Here is a 15,672-nt window from a genome sequence, read left to right as displayed (position 1 = left end):
CACAGGTTCCTCTTTCGAATGGTATATGGATGTTCTATAACTAGGATTGCTAGGAGTCATAGCTTTTGCGTAATTTACAATTTTCTTAAACGGTAAATCGATTTAAAAATATTTATTTTAGAGTTACTCTCGATTTTTAAACCCATCATCTTATCATAGTTGGTATAAACGAGTGCAGTTGTAAATAAAAATGTAAACTTTTAGTTGCTGATTTGTAAAATAAATTTTTTCGTTGTTGAAAATAATTAAATACATCACGAAATAAAAAATTTTATTAAAACAAATACATAAATAATACAAAATGAACCACAACTTACTATAAGTAAAAAATTATCAGTTATGTAAAAGATGTTCAAAATATTTGTTTTCTTGTGCAATACAACAAGCGATTTTATCTTCAAATTATTTGCTTACATTATTTAACATAGGTGGTGTTATTTATAGACGAAAAAGCGTTCGAAATTCTTAATTTCATAATATTATCTGGAGTAGTAGGAAGTGTAGCATATACAATATTTTTAATTGTAAATCCATTTAAAAAATCCATCTTTGTCAATCCTGGGGACCTAGGTGGCTTTCGTAGATAGCGTGATTGTTCATTTTTAGGAACAATTAAATTTTGATATCATACACGGATGTTTATATTTTTGATAATTACCAGACCGTATTGTCATAAAATGACAATGTCATACAATGACATTAATTAATTACATCTTTTGTTTTTAAATCGATTTACAGATTAAGAATTTAAATAATTGCAGATTACGCAAAAACTATGAGACCTAGGTATAGGACATCCATACACCATTCGAAAGAGGGAAATCTGTTTAGTATAATTATTTATTAATATACATGGTGCTCCATTTAAAATAAACATAATATAACATATTGAATAATTTAATAATGAAACTGTAAATTTTGAACACTGTAAATAAATGCGTAATAATCAATAATGGAATACATTTAACCAGTATCCAACTATTTAAATGTAAAAGTAATTTGTTATAATGTCTTACATAACTTGAGAATAAGCCTTCTTTTAAAACTTTAAATTTTAAGAAAAGTCAACATAACTCAGAACACTCTGTACATAGGTATAGGGAAGCCTTATAAAACTATACCTTAGTTGTTGCGAACAATTAAAAAATACATTAAAATATAGGGTGTTCCATAAGAAAAAATATAACTTTGATACGTCGCCATTTATTGGGACACCCTGTATATTTCAAAATAATTTTAAAATGTAGCTTTTATCAATTTACAAACTATTAATTTAAAATTTTTTACAAATCTTTTACCATCTCGCTGTAATCTTCCGTCCCGTTAGTGGTGACTCACCCTGTATATTTTAATAAACATGACGATATATTTTAATGTTTGAAAAGTGTAAGACTAAAAAGTAAAAAATAAAAAATATGAAAATTTTTTTTAAGAAACGCTTTTCTTTAGTTACCAGTGACTAAAATTAAAAATATAAAAAAGTCAACTAAAAAGCAAAAAAAAAATAAAAAAAAAATTGAAAAAATCTAACACATTCGTTAAAGAAAAGCGTGGGGCGAAAACCGTTTATTCGATGAAAACGCACCACGCTTTTCTTTAACGAATGTGTTAGATTTTTTCAATTTTTTTTATTTTTTTGCTTTTTAGTTGACTTTTTTCAAGAAAAATCATTAGAATACAACAAACCGGCATACCTACTTATGTTTCGTGGACCTTAAGAAGGCATTTGACAGGGTCAAATTAAAGGACGTTATCCATTTATTGTACGCAAGAGAGGTACCTCTAGGAATAATTAAAACGATCGAAAATATCTACCAGAACAACACAATAAAAGTAAAAGTAGATGACGAACTAACTGACCAATTGAAGCTGGCAATGGGATAAGACAGGGAGAACAAAAAAAGGATACCAAATGGGAGAAAAACAACTTAAAATAATCTGCTATGCAGACGACGCAATACTAATCTCTCAAAGTGAAGATAATTTACAACGTACACTGCACGAATTTAATATAACCGCTAGAAAATTGAACATGTTAATTTTCCCAAAAAGACTAAATGCATGGTTATAACAGCAGATCTAATAATAGGGGAGTGCAATTAGAACGAAAACATGCATTGTTTCGGAAAAATTCAAGCAAGCTTATATTTCTTTAAAACTTATTTTGTTAGTTTATATACATGTTAAAGTAAAAAGTTTTACTCGCAGATTTGGCCGCTAAGTGTTTATTAATTGTTTAAACAATAACAATTGTTTTGTATAAATAATTTTAAAAATATCGTTAAAAATTCATCATTTTACTTTGATCAAATATGTTTCTATTTTGTTTTTGATTATGCTGAGTCCGAATATGGCATTGCAATTTGAAAATTCTTATACAGAAGCTCTTATACAGTGTGTCTGCGTAGCTAGGAACCACATGGAAAACTTTTTTATTATCAATTTTACGAAAAAGTCATTCTTAATAAAATGCTCTGGATAGTCAAAAATCTAAAACTCAACCATCAGATATCAAATTTTATCAATTTTATACGAGTTATGTCAAAAATATGAATTTCGGTTAAGAGTAAAGTACTTTTATATTTCAGAATATCAAAAAATGCTATTATGAAAAGTTGTTTGAAATTAGAAACTATGTCTAAATATACAATTACATCATTCTAATCGAAAAAAATTTTCAATTTTTTCTCAAATTACGGATATTCATCATCATTTTACTACAATTATGATAACTATTTTATTATCACTTTTACGAAAAAAGTTATTCTTCATAAAATGCTCTCCCTGGTCTAAAATATAAGATACAACCATCAGATATCAAACTTTTTAAATTTTATACGAGGTATGTAAAAAATATGAATTTTTCTTAAGTTAAGTGCCTTTATTATTCACAATATTTTAATTAGATGGATGTAATTATACACTAAAACAATTTTTTTAATTTCAAACCACTTTTCTTAAAAACAATTTTCGATATTGTGAAATGTAAAGGTACTTTATTCTTGAGTGAAATTCATATTTTTTGACATACCTCGTATAACATTAATTAAATTTGATATTTGATGATTTCATCTTAGATACAATGCAGGGTATTTTATAAAGAATAACTTTTTTCCTAAAACTGATAATAAAAAAGTTATCAATAGGTTCCAAGTTACGCAGACACACTGTATAAGAGCTAAGAAAATGCTGCTTTTTTTGCTGAACATTTATTATTGTTGAAGCTTATTATTAAATGTATTTTAGGTATCTAAGTTTTACAGCAAAAAGTTTTGATCACTTTGTATAAACATTTTTTTAGCTGGTAATTTTCGGTTTTTGTATTACATTTTTGTTATCTTTCTTAATTTTCTTAAAAAGAAATAGTTTATTTTATTTCTAAAGTAAAATAATTCAGTGCATTTTAAAGATTGCATGCTAAGCTTTAAAAAAGTACTTACAAAACTGTAACAGATCTGTTCAAACTTGAGTAATACCGTCTTAAAGTGGTAGTAATTCTATAATACTACGAAGATTTCAAAAATTACATTTTTTGAGACGTCATATCATTTTGAATTAAATTTTTGAGACTTTTTTTGAATGAAACATCATTTAATAAGAAGCTTGAAAGGTAAGTTGTGCAAAATTGAGAGTTTTATAAGAAAAATTGTATTAGTTACACATTTTTAAACAAAATTCATTTAATGCTCACTTTCCGCCCACACCGTACTTATGCCCATACATTTTATTTCTTTCTATTATAACCATAAGATAGCTTAATTATTCTTCTTTGATGTTCAATTTATAAAATTTCATTTGATCCATTAGTTAAAGAATTACATTAAAATAACTCAACCGCGCACTTCGCCGTACGTTAGTTTACAGTACGCCAATGTTTGTGAGAAGGGTGACTTTAGCGTTATCAATAAAAAATGATAGAAGATACAGATTTAATTTTAGAAAATTCTTTATATAAGGTTTTTTTTTGTAAAATTTTCTGAATTTTTCAATGGTCAAGTCAGTTTTTGTCTAAAATTTTTATTTTCGGAGTTATTTAAAAAATTATCTAATCATTTTGTTCATTTAGTTCATTTGTTTAATAAAAAATGAAGCACCCACTTCTCGAGTAGAACTTTTTGATATGTTGTTTATTAAACATTTCTTAATGAAACTACAAAAAGTTCTTTTAGCCCAGTAAATGACCGGTTTGGCGTGTAATTTTCAGGGGCAAGACGGATTTGCTTGAAAATTTGGATTTAGGTTCTACTTACCCTATATTTCAAAGTTGAAATTGCGCCGTTGGTTGCTTTTACTTGGGGGGTGAAATTTACCCCTTCTCGGGGGTGAAAAAACATATGTTTAAAATAAGTCTGAAAATGGATAAATTGACTAATTCTAAGCAACTTTTGTTCTATAAGGTTTTTTAACTGCTTTAATACTTTTCGAGTTATTTGCGAGTGAAAATGTGCATTTTTCAACAAAAAAAACACGTTTTCTGGCAGTGTTTCTCAAATAACTAAAAAAGTAAGTACTTTATCGAAAAAAATATTCTTAGAAAAAATGTAGCCTGTAAAAAAAGGAACAAAATGTCACTTGGACTATAAACCCAGAAGAAGCAAAGTTGTATATCATGAAAAATACGTTCTTACTCGTAAAATTCCGAATCGAATGTTTCAAGCTGAAGTAACCAAAAAATGAAGCACTTTTCACAGAAAACTCATAAATACTCATTTAAAGCGTCTAAAAATATATATATTTTTATTTTTCATAAAAGTTTGTAGCATCAAAATTATGCGAGTTGCGCTCAAAATAACGTTGGCCCGTATTTTTTTTTATATATAATAAGTCGTGAAAATCTCCCCCTATTTAACATGCCAAATGAAATTAATCGTTACTGCTTTACCATTTACTTTATATATGTATTGCTAATATGATCTGTAAGTTTGACCGGTTTGAAGTGCTTATTTTTGGAAAAATTTGGTTTTCTATTAAAAAAACTTTTTTTTGTAATTTTGGAAAAATTACACTCTTTTCAAAATAACTTCAAAAGTATTAGTGTTACGAAGAATCTCAAACAGTAAAAAAAATATAGTTTTTACTCGCATAAACAATCCGTTTTTTTTTAATTTTATGTAAGATAAAAATTGGGTAAGATATGGCTGTTCAAAATTTGCATACCCTGGTGATTAGCAACTCGTTCAAGCCCTTTTAACTCAAACTCTTTTAAAAAATAAGGGATTAAAAAAATATATTTAAGTACTCTTATTGCCCTTAGAAAAACCTACAAATTGGTTTTTTTAGCAATTTATAGCTTAAAAAGTAACCTAGTTATGAGTAAAAAACCAACAACATACAGGATGGGGCATTAGTGCGAGGAAGTCCAATTACTCGTTTGTAGTAAGAGATACGAAAAAAGTTATTTAGATAAAGTCGGGGCACAGATAGGACCATACCCTAAATATATTTTTTTTTATACAAACCTATGTTTTTTTTAAATGGAATACTCTGTATATTTTTGCATTTTTGGATTCTCCTTGATATCTTTTCTCTTAAAATAAAGGATTTTGTACTATTATATGAGATAGTTTAAAAGATATTTATCTATGGTTTTTGTTATTTCGTTGTTCATAACAACATCTCAAGTCCATAACATATTGAGGATACATTTATCTTTTAAAATAACTTACATATAAAATCAGAGTTTGTAGTGAATTTTGAGAGTAAACTAAATGTAAGGCCAAATACTTACCATGCCGGGTTAGTATAATAAGGTTTATTTTCCTGGTTTTTCCCTCGTGACTTATTATGAGATAACTAACACGAGAATTTTGATCAAATACTACAATTTTTACTACAAAAGTTAAAGTTGATTTACAGAGGAAAGGACTATCTTCCAATAAAGTTGTCGAAGCAACGCAACTCATAAATATTGGCAGTATCATTTTAGTCATCGAATTTATAATGTATAATTCAAGCAATTGAACTCCGTAATTATGTTAATGTTTACATTACTGAATGGAGAGTTAAATAACCTTTCAAATGCGCTACCACACGAGTCCTATTCCCTATGTAAAGATAAGGGGTGGAGGAAGTGGAAGGGAGGGAGTTGACAAATGACAGATGTATGTACCGTAAAAATGTGTCCCCATTAGATCAAAAATCAACCTGTTTCGTCATTTCGTTAAAATCTAATAAATACTGCCAAATATCGAGGTGGACTGTTTTCTTTGGCCCACACTGTATACACAATGTAACTATTAGAATTTCTTCTCAAGGGGTCATTTTTATAACGGTAGAAATTATGTGGCAAAAAATTTAATCAGTAAAGGAATCTAAGTTTAATGTGACCGTATAATTAGATAATTCCAAATTGCTTGAATTTACAATTATATGATTTTTTTATCATAGGGGTAGTTTTCACCCCTAAAAAATTAAAATCAACTAACGGCAGTATTCAAATTTTGAAATAAAAGGTAAGTATAACCTAAATCCAAATTTGAATGCAAATCAGTAACGACATGGTATTCAATTACATTGTTTGTTTGAATTGTAACTATTCTAGGGGGTGAAATTTAAGGGTTAAACTGTGACAAAATCTTAAACTATGTTATTTCATGTTAATTGACATTCCTTCATTTTATTAAAATATGATTTGAATCAATTACCCGCTTTAATTTACAATTATACGATTTTTTTATAATAGGGGTTGTTTCCTCCCCTAAAAAATAAAAAGCAACCGACGACACAAATTCAACTTTGAAGTGGAGGGTCAGTAGAGCCTAAATCCTAATTTTTATGCAATTCGGTGCTGCCCCTTAAAATTACACGGTATCGCCGTATTTCCCGTTCATTTACTGGGCTATATCTTGTTTGATTTTTTCCGAAGTGAAAATCTATATGCACTCCCCTATAAGGTGTAAATGAGAGCTGGAGGGACAAATAATAGAACAAGTCATGAAGTTAAATATCTAGGCATCACACTGTCTAGCTACGGAAAGCTCGAAACAGAAGTGGAAGATCAGGTGAATAAAGCAAACAGAGCCGCAGGTTGCCTGAATGAAACAATATGGAAAAATAAAAAAATCGGAAAAGAAGTGAAAGGCAGAATTTACAAAACAGTCATCAGACCATTAATGACATACTCGACAGAAACACGACCGGATACAGAAAGGACAAAAATAATGCTAGAAACAGCAGAGATGAAAACACTGCGAAAAATCGATGGTAAGACACTGTGGGATAGAGCTAGAAGTGCAGATATACGACAGATATGCAAGGTGGACAACATTAATAACTGGATGAAATATAGAAGAGTAGAATGGAACGACCACATAAGCCGAATGACAACAAATAGAGTAGTAAGGACGGCAAGAGACGGTTTCCCAATAGGAAGACCACGAAAAAGATGGAATGACAACTTACTAGAGGCACATTGAAAAACAGACAGAGTCATGTCTACATAAAAGAAGAAGAAGAAGAAGAAGAAAAACTTCTACGGGGTGATTGATTAGTGGGTAAAGCTTAAGCTTTACTATATCTACTTAATCTACTATAGTAGATCCGTTACAGTAATAGATAGCAATAAAAGTTACTAACAAAAATTGTAGCCAACTTTGAGCTTCACATTTCAAAATTAATTAGAATATTACAGGGTGTTCGATAACATAGTGGCAGACCAAACTTATGTTTTTTTTTTAAATGGAACATTCTGTATGTTATTTTATATTCGAAATCTTAACATCTCCATTACAAAAATATAGGAGGACAGATTTCCCGGCGGGTGGTAAATGTTACTTATTATACTGACCTTTTTTCATTGATTTTAATTCTCCATTGATTGTACCATTCTGCGAGTAGGCTTAGGTGGGTTTGAAGATGAGAAGAGACATCTACTGGATTCTCACTAGTTGATAATACAGCTATGTCATCTGCAAAGGATGCAATTGTAGTAGTTATTGTGTGTTTTTGGTAAATCCGCTGTGAATATCAGGAAAAGTAGTGGATCCAAAAAGTGATGGTACAAATGGTGGATTCAGCGCTACTATGACTAACGGAGAAGCTTCTATTAGATATATATATATACATATATATATATATATATATATATATATATATATATATATATATATATATATATATATATATATATATAAAAATAAATAAGCAAAATCATTGGCTAATACTCGTAAAGTGAATGTGAATTTAGTTGGAAATATATAAAATGATGAAGGGTCATCATTCCATACATTTCTGTATTAATAATCATTTTATTTCATTTATATATATATATATATATATCAAACAAATGAAATAGAGAATGTGGAACCTGAAATGGTGGATGTGTGAATTGTTCGTAAGGGGATTTTTCCACATTCTCTATTTCATTTGTTTGATTTAGTTACGTTTGGTCGGTAAACCAATAACTTAGATCTTTTGATCACTGAGTGTGTTTCAAAGATTTACATCTTTTGTATATATATATATATATATATATATACAGTGCTAGTCAAAAGTCCATACCCCCCTCGTATCTTTTGAACGGTTATACCTATAATAGTGAAATTTGGAGGGAGGAAATAAACGGACGTAAGCTTCTTAACTAGTCATGACAGGTGACGTAATAGTGATAGATGACGTTACAGAGCCACTGTGACCGATAATATTAAATAGGACCTTATGGCAAGTGATACTTCGTTTGAAAGGTATTCAAAATACCTATTCAGTCATACTAATTTTTTTGGGTTTTAGTTGAATTTGATTTTGGTGAATAAATTAAATTAATATAAAATTGTAGTTTCGCATTTAATTAATAAAAATTAAAATGTCCGCCTATGGTCTTTTTGTTAAAAAAGTTGACGTTTTTCAATTCTCTAGTAGTTTTTACGTCAACGTCAACCTTTTTGACAAGTAATCATATGCGGAATTGTGAATTTTTATTAATTAAATGCGAAACTACAATTTTATATTTATTTCATTTATTCATCAAAATTAGCTTAAACTCAAACAAAATTAGTATGACTGAATAGGTATTTTCAATACCTTCCAAACGAGGTATTACTTGCCATAAGGTCCCATTTAAAATTATCTGTCACAGTGGCACTGTAAAGTCATCTGTCATAATTACGTCACCTGTCATAACTAGTTAAGAAGCTTACGTACGTTTATTTCCTCCCTCCAAATTTCACTATTATAGGTATAACCGTTCAAAAGATACGAGGGGGGGTACGGACTTTTGACTAGCACTGTATATATATATATATGTATATATATATATATATATATATATATATATATATATATATATATATATATATATATATATATGAACTGAGTATGAGGCAGTAGTTACTCGAAAGAGTATTTTTTAATTTAAAGAGCAGTTCAGGGTACCATACTCTATTGAAAGCCTGTGAGACGTCGAGAAAGCCTGTCGAAGCGTTGATATGCGCTTTTTAAACATAAATTTAAATGGGGTAATTCGTGCAAGCCATTCATTCATAGTTCATAAGCTTTATTTTTAATGGAACACCCTGTATATTTTTATATTAATCTGCCTTCATCTGTGCTCTTTCATTTTACTGCTTCTTCTTCTACACCGGATTTCCATCATATGCTTTTCTTGTTTCTCTTTTTTTAACTGCTTGTACCATTTTGTAATCGTAATCACAGTCTGTATCTGGTTTTGCCTTCACATTGATTACGGAGCTTCTCCATCGTTTAGTAACACGAATATAATCTATTTGGTTTTTGTATCGTCATTGTTGATAGGTGAAGTCCATGTTGATAAACGTCGCGGTTTAAACATTGTGTCTATTATACTAAGATCCGTATCGATGGCGAACTGAAGGAGCCCTTGTCTTACTCACACAATAATTTTTATTTTCAGAAAAACGTTTTCCAAAAGCTTCCTCAGCGTTTGTTTTTTGAACTCACTTTTCTACATATTATGTGGTTCTGTTTCAAACCTCGTTTCTCCCTTATCCTTATCTTGTAGTTTTTTATTAGTTTCCTTACACTTTTCCAATAAATCTATTTACTTTTGCTATTATGTAGTTTCAGTTCATTTCAAATAACTCTACTCTTATTTTTTAGAATCATTATTTGTAAGAGAGAGACTAAGAGCGATTGACTTGTTTCCTATTTATAAGTTATGGTCGTTCGATATAGCAGCAGTGATTGTAATGCATCCTGAAGACGTTGAGGTAAGTACCTAAACACGTTTATATAAATAAACCCAATATTGTTCGACATAAAGCTAAAAAAATGCTAGATTTGTTGTAAAAGGTATATTTTAAAATACCCTAAATAAGGGTCACATTAATACAAAACGTTGACAACTCAATCAGTTGTCAGTTGGACAATGAAATCCAATATGTGAGGTTTTATTTCTCCAAAAAAAAAATCCAACCACGTGTGAAGAGTCCTGTGTTGCCCTGGGTAACATCCAGGCATATCTGGAACATCATTTAACCATTATACAATAAATATGTAACGTAACATAACCGTTCACATTTAAAGGGTTTTTACCCAACACATTTTGGTGGTTCAGGCATGCTATTTTTTGGCTATTAGAACACTGATGATGGATTTCTTAATCCGAAAACGTTTTGTCTCAATGTGACCCTTATTTAGGATATTTTAAAATATACCTTTTACAACAAATCTAGTATTTTTGTGATTTATGGTATACAGCCAGCTACAGGAAGTTTATTTTCCTCGTGGATTTTATAAAGCTAAAACTCAATGAAAATAACAAACAATTGATGCAACTTCTACGACATTTACATTATGAATTTGCAAAAATAATATACCAAATCATCAACGAATGTTAGTAGTTCTGGCATATACAAGGTTGCGAAAAAGTCTGGCAACACGGTAATTTCTCGAAAACCGCTAGAACACTTTTTATAGATTTTATATTATAGTGGTAATTACATTGTTGTCAAGTCTTCTGTTTTTCTGGAAATCTAATGAACTTTCTTATTTCAAATGGACCCTGTATATCTTTTGCGTTTTGAAGTCCTTAAGAAATACTGATTATTTTTCATGTTATATTCCCTATACCTAAATGCCATAATTTCGGAGTTAATGCTACATTTATTAAAAAAAATTTTTAAACAAATTATAAAATTCAATTTTTTTGGCCCGTGTAGACCTTATTTTAGGTTCTTTGGATCATTGGGAACAAAAAAGGTCGATTGTAATTTTTCTCTAAAGTTAATAGTTTTCGAGTTATATGCAATTTAAAACTGAAAAAAAAAAACGAAAAATGACGATTTTCAAGGTTCAAAAACACCAGTAAAAAATATTTTTTGAAATTAAGAAGTTCCTAAATTCAAGCCTAAATCTTCTATCAGCTATGTGAGAGGACGGGCAATCGGGCTGCATTAACAACTAAAAAACAATATTTTAAAATGAAATAAGGCCAAATTTCTTATCGGTATCTGATAAAATTAGGTTTGAACTTGAATTTAGGAAATTCGTAGTTTCAAAAATAATATTTTTTACTTGTGTTTTTGAACCTAAAAAATCGTTACTTTTTTTTCAGTTTTAAATTGTTAATAACTCGGAAACGATTAACTTTATAGGAAAATTACAACGGACCTTTTTTGTTCCCAATGATCCAAAGAACCTAAAATATTGTATACCCAGGCCGGAAAAATTGATGTTCATAATTTGTTAAAATTATTTTTAATGTATTAGCAATAACTCCGAAATTATGGCATTTAGGTATAGGAAATATAACATGAAAAATAATAAGTATTTATTAAGGACTTCAAAACGCAAAAAATATACAGGGTGTTCCGTTTGAAATAAGAAAGTTCATTAGATTTCCAGAAAAACGGAAGATTTGACAAAAATGTAATTACCACTATAATATCGGCCGCATTAGAAGACCCATACCCACCAAAATCTATAAATATAAATCGTTTTAGCGGTTTCCGAGAAATTACCGTGTTGCCAGACTTTTTTGCAACACTGTATATCTTGTTCGAATACTGTTTATTTTTAATTTAATGTCAATTTCCGAAAGTTCCGCAATATTTAATACTGATACAAGAGGTCTTTATTGCCTTCTCTATCTCAATACCCTGTTTTTATAATTTCCTGATTTGTTATTCCAGAGTAGAGATTTAACACATCGGAGAAAAAACGGGAAAATTGGGAAAAAACAAGTTTTCCGTTTTTTTCCAAACTATTGGAAAAATTGAAAAAAAATGGGAAAATTTAAATATTTTTTAATTGAGACTTGAAACTTGAAAAAATACCAATTTTAAAGTCGGTTAAATATATATATATTGTAAACATAAATGCAGGAACTACATACTTTAATAATATCTATTAATATCTAAGATATAAGTACAAACATGTATAAAGGGTTAAAAATTATAATATTATTGAAAGTATCAAAACCGAAACTTCAAAGATAGAAAGCACAATATCTAACCAAAGCGCTCAGTGGTTTTCATCTGAGTCCGAATCTGAATCTTCAGACCAAGCATCTGATTCAGACTCGATCCCCGCTTCATCATCCTGGACGGATAAAACAAGATGATTTTTATCTGTTTTTTGACCAGTTTCTGAAGAGGCGGTAGATGGAGGTCCATTTAAAATTCGGAGCCAATTGGCATAAGTGGCTGCGATGTAAACAAACCTTGCCACCATCTAATGGGATGAAAAATCCAATTTTTGTTCTAAATCGGGTTAGATTTGCCACCACCTTCCCTACATCTAGATTAAGTGAACGAGCCATTTCAAAAATGAAGTCTACAGCTTCCATTAGTTGGTCTTCATTCAATAATTATTCTCCTTTAAAACGAGCATCAAGAAAATTGGCTGCAAAGTGAATCGGCTTAGAACAAAATTCGTAACGTTCTACAACATATTTTAGCAAGCTTTCATTAAGAGAACTAGTCTGGATAACTGTTGGGCAATATTTAATATTGTGTCTTTTATATACTTAAAGACAAAATGCATTTCTGATAATATAGATATATATGCGATTCTACTAAATTTATCGATTTTAATACGGGATGCAGAATATGTTTAGTTATATTGTGACAAATTTCAATTTTTCCGAATTTTTCCTTTGTCTTTTTTTCCGGAAAAAAACAGGTTTTTTTCCTGCAACCAATTTTCCGGAAATTTTAAATCTCTATTCCAGAGACACTCGTGATTTTTATATAAGTCGAGAAATATAGACTTCGTCTTTCCATCTATCTACCATTGTTAAATGAAATTATTAATACAGAATATTAAGTTTTTTGTAATAAAGTTCGAAAATCACACAGCACAAGTCAAAATAAAATAAACGGTTGAATCGAACCTAATCGACAAACTTGTATAGACGCGTCAATGTGGATGAACCATCCCCGTTGTTCAACGAAGTTGAATGAAAGTAGAAATTGTCTCAACTTCTTTCAACGTTCAACTTAGTTGAACCCTTTTACTTAGTCAACTTAATGTGACTTATAAATAAGTACACTATTTTTAGCTGACATAATAATCACACATTTTTCAGTTGGTGGTAAATAATTCAAAGCACAATGACAAGAGTTTGATATACAGCTTTCTTCATGATTGGCTGGGAACTGGTCTTTTAACTAGTGGAGGTAAGCTTTTAATGTTATTTACTCATTGTCTTCTTCTATTCAGGCCCGCCGAGAGGGGGGTACAGCCGGTACATTTTACCGGGGCCCGGCGTCGACCAGACCAAAGACGTAATTTTTCCCGTTCTTTTTGCTCTTCAGTTTATGTGCATAATGCGTTTATTACTCGGCTATATTTAATATGACCTTTACATCGCTATTTTGAAATATATTTTATTGTTTTATTTTAAAAACGGCGCAAGAAGCCCGCGAGATTTTTTTATGATTTGCCTGGGCCTAATAGTGACGCGACTGATAATTTTGACCTTGACGAAATATTTGTAAATTGTATAATAAGCACATTAACCAGAAGATTTAATACGGCATTTTCGCTATTTAACATTTAATGGACATTCCGAGATGAAGAGAACGACAATATTAAGAAAACAATTGATACATTGCGCGGTTTCCTAGAGAAGACATCAGTGAAGAATTGATAGATCAAATTTACTTAATAACATTAAACATATCAAATTGGAATCATTATTTCTTAACGTCGTTATTGCATTAAGAATATTTTGCATATTACCGGTTTTATTTTTTATTTAGCGTATGGCTTAAGTACATCACAGAATATATTTAGATTTATGCATTATACATTGCATCACAAACAAATGTCCAGTTTTTATTTATATATTCGATTGACCCTTCGGTTGCCATTACAAAGTCTATAGTCTATCTATAGGGTCGCCTGTGTATGCTCTGCGTGGGCAGTCCTGAACAATGTGTCTGATCGTCTGACTTGCAGCGCCGCAGTCACAAGAAGGCGAGGGAAGTTTACCCCATCTGTAGAGGGAGTTGGCGCATCTTCCACAGTTTGTTCTAATTCGATTAAGGGCTGCCCAAATCTTACGGGGACGTTCAAATTCGCCAGGTTTTTCTATGATGTCCGGTAGACTATGGTAATGCGGATCTGTCTTACTTTCCCAATCTTCTCTCCATCGGGTATTTAAGTAAAAGTTGGATTGCTGCAGCGCTTGAGCAGATTGTAAAGGGGGTAACCTGGATCGGGGACGGTTTCCAAGAATATCGGGGATGTCGTTGTGGACTAGAAGCTGGCGACTGTCCATTATTTTGTTGTATTCTTTAACCAATGGATGTTCGCGGCGTAGGTTGGGTGGTGCTATATTACTAAGGGTGGGTAGCCACATTGTAGGGGTGGGCTTAATTGTGCCTGTTATCATACGCATAGCACGGTTTAGTTGAGTGTCGACCAGGTGGGTATGCCTGCTATTTAGCCACACTGGTGCACAGTATTCTGCCACCGGATATATCAGGCCAAGAGCAGAGGATCTTAAAGTTGATGCTGTGGACCCCCATGTAGTGCCGCAGAGTTTTTGTATTATATTGTTGCGTGTTTTCAATTTTGCTGCTGTTTTCGTCAGGTGTTCTCTGAATGTGAGCGTTGTATCTAGAGTAACCCCAAGGTATTTCGGGTATTTATTGTATTTCAACAGCTTGTTGTTAAAATACACTCGCAATTCTCTGTTTGACAGCTTGTTGTTGAGATGAAAAGCTGACTTTGACTGAAAAACTTAAAAGTACTTCAGTTTTTGTAGTACTTGGTTGTAGTCTCATAAAAAGAAAAATTAAACAGGCCAAAGAATCCTGGCTCGAGAATTCATGTAAAGAAATAGAAGACCTCAAAAAAAGCATGACAGTTTCAACCTCCACAAGAAACTTAAATATACCTCCGGAATTAGAAAACAGAAAAATGCTCACGTACTTAAAACCGCAGACGGAAAAATTTGTGATCACGAACACAAGCAAAGAATGGGAGAGACACATCAGTTACCTTTTTGACGATGCTTCTCGAGAAAATGCTCCAAATACTACCTGTGACAACCAATTAGACAGAGGTCCCAGTATACTGAAGTCAGAAGTCATAAAAGCAATACAACAAGCCAAAAACAGTAAAGCACCTGGACCAGATCAAATCCCTGTTGAGCTACTTAAACTTTTGGATGAGGAAAACATTACCTACTTGACTACTTTCTTTAACAAAATTTACAACGAAGGAAAAATACCCGATGATTGGTTGGAG

At 30.9% G+C, this 15,672-nt stretch overlaps 1 protein-coding gene across 1 annotated transcript in view; it reads left to right on the top strand.

Moving 5' to 3' along the window:
* LOC126882077 (cytochrome P450 4C1-like) overlaps nt 1-15,672 on the top strand; it is a 67,928-nt gene that overhangs the window by 18,406 nt on the left and 33,850 nt on the right. The window contains exons 3-4 of the mRNA XM_050646906.1: nt 10,072-10,181; nt 13,502-13,592. Coding sequence (XP_050502863.1) covers nt 10,072-10,181; nt 13,502-13,592 — 201 coding nt within the window. The remainder of the gene's footprint in view (nt 1-10,071; nt 10,182-13,501; nt 13,593-15,672) is intronic.

Source organism: Diabrotica virgifera, chromosome 3 (genome assembly GCF_917563875.1).
Source record: "Diabrotica virgifera virgifera chromosome 3, PGI_DIABVI_V3a".
NCBI classification, from domain to species: Eukaryota; Metazoa; Arthropoda; class Insecta; order Coleoptera; family Chrysomelidae; genus Diabrotica; species Diabrotica virgifera.
This window is presented reverse-complemented; position numbering and strand designations above follow the sequence as displayed.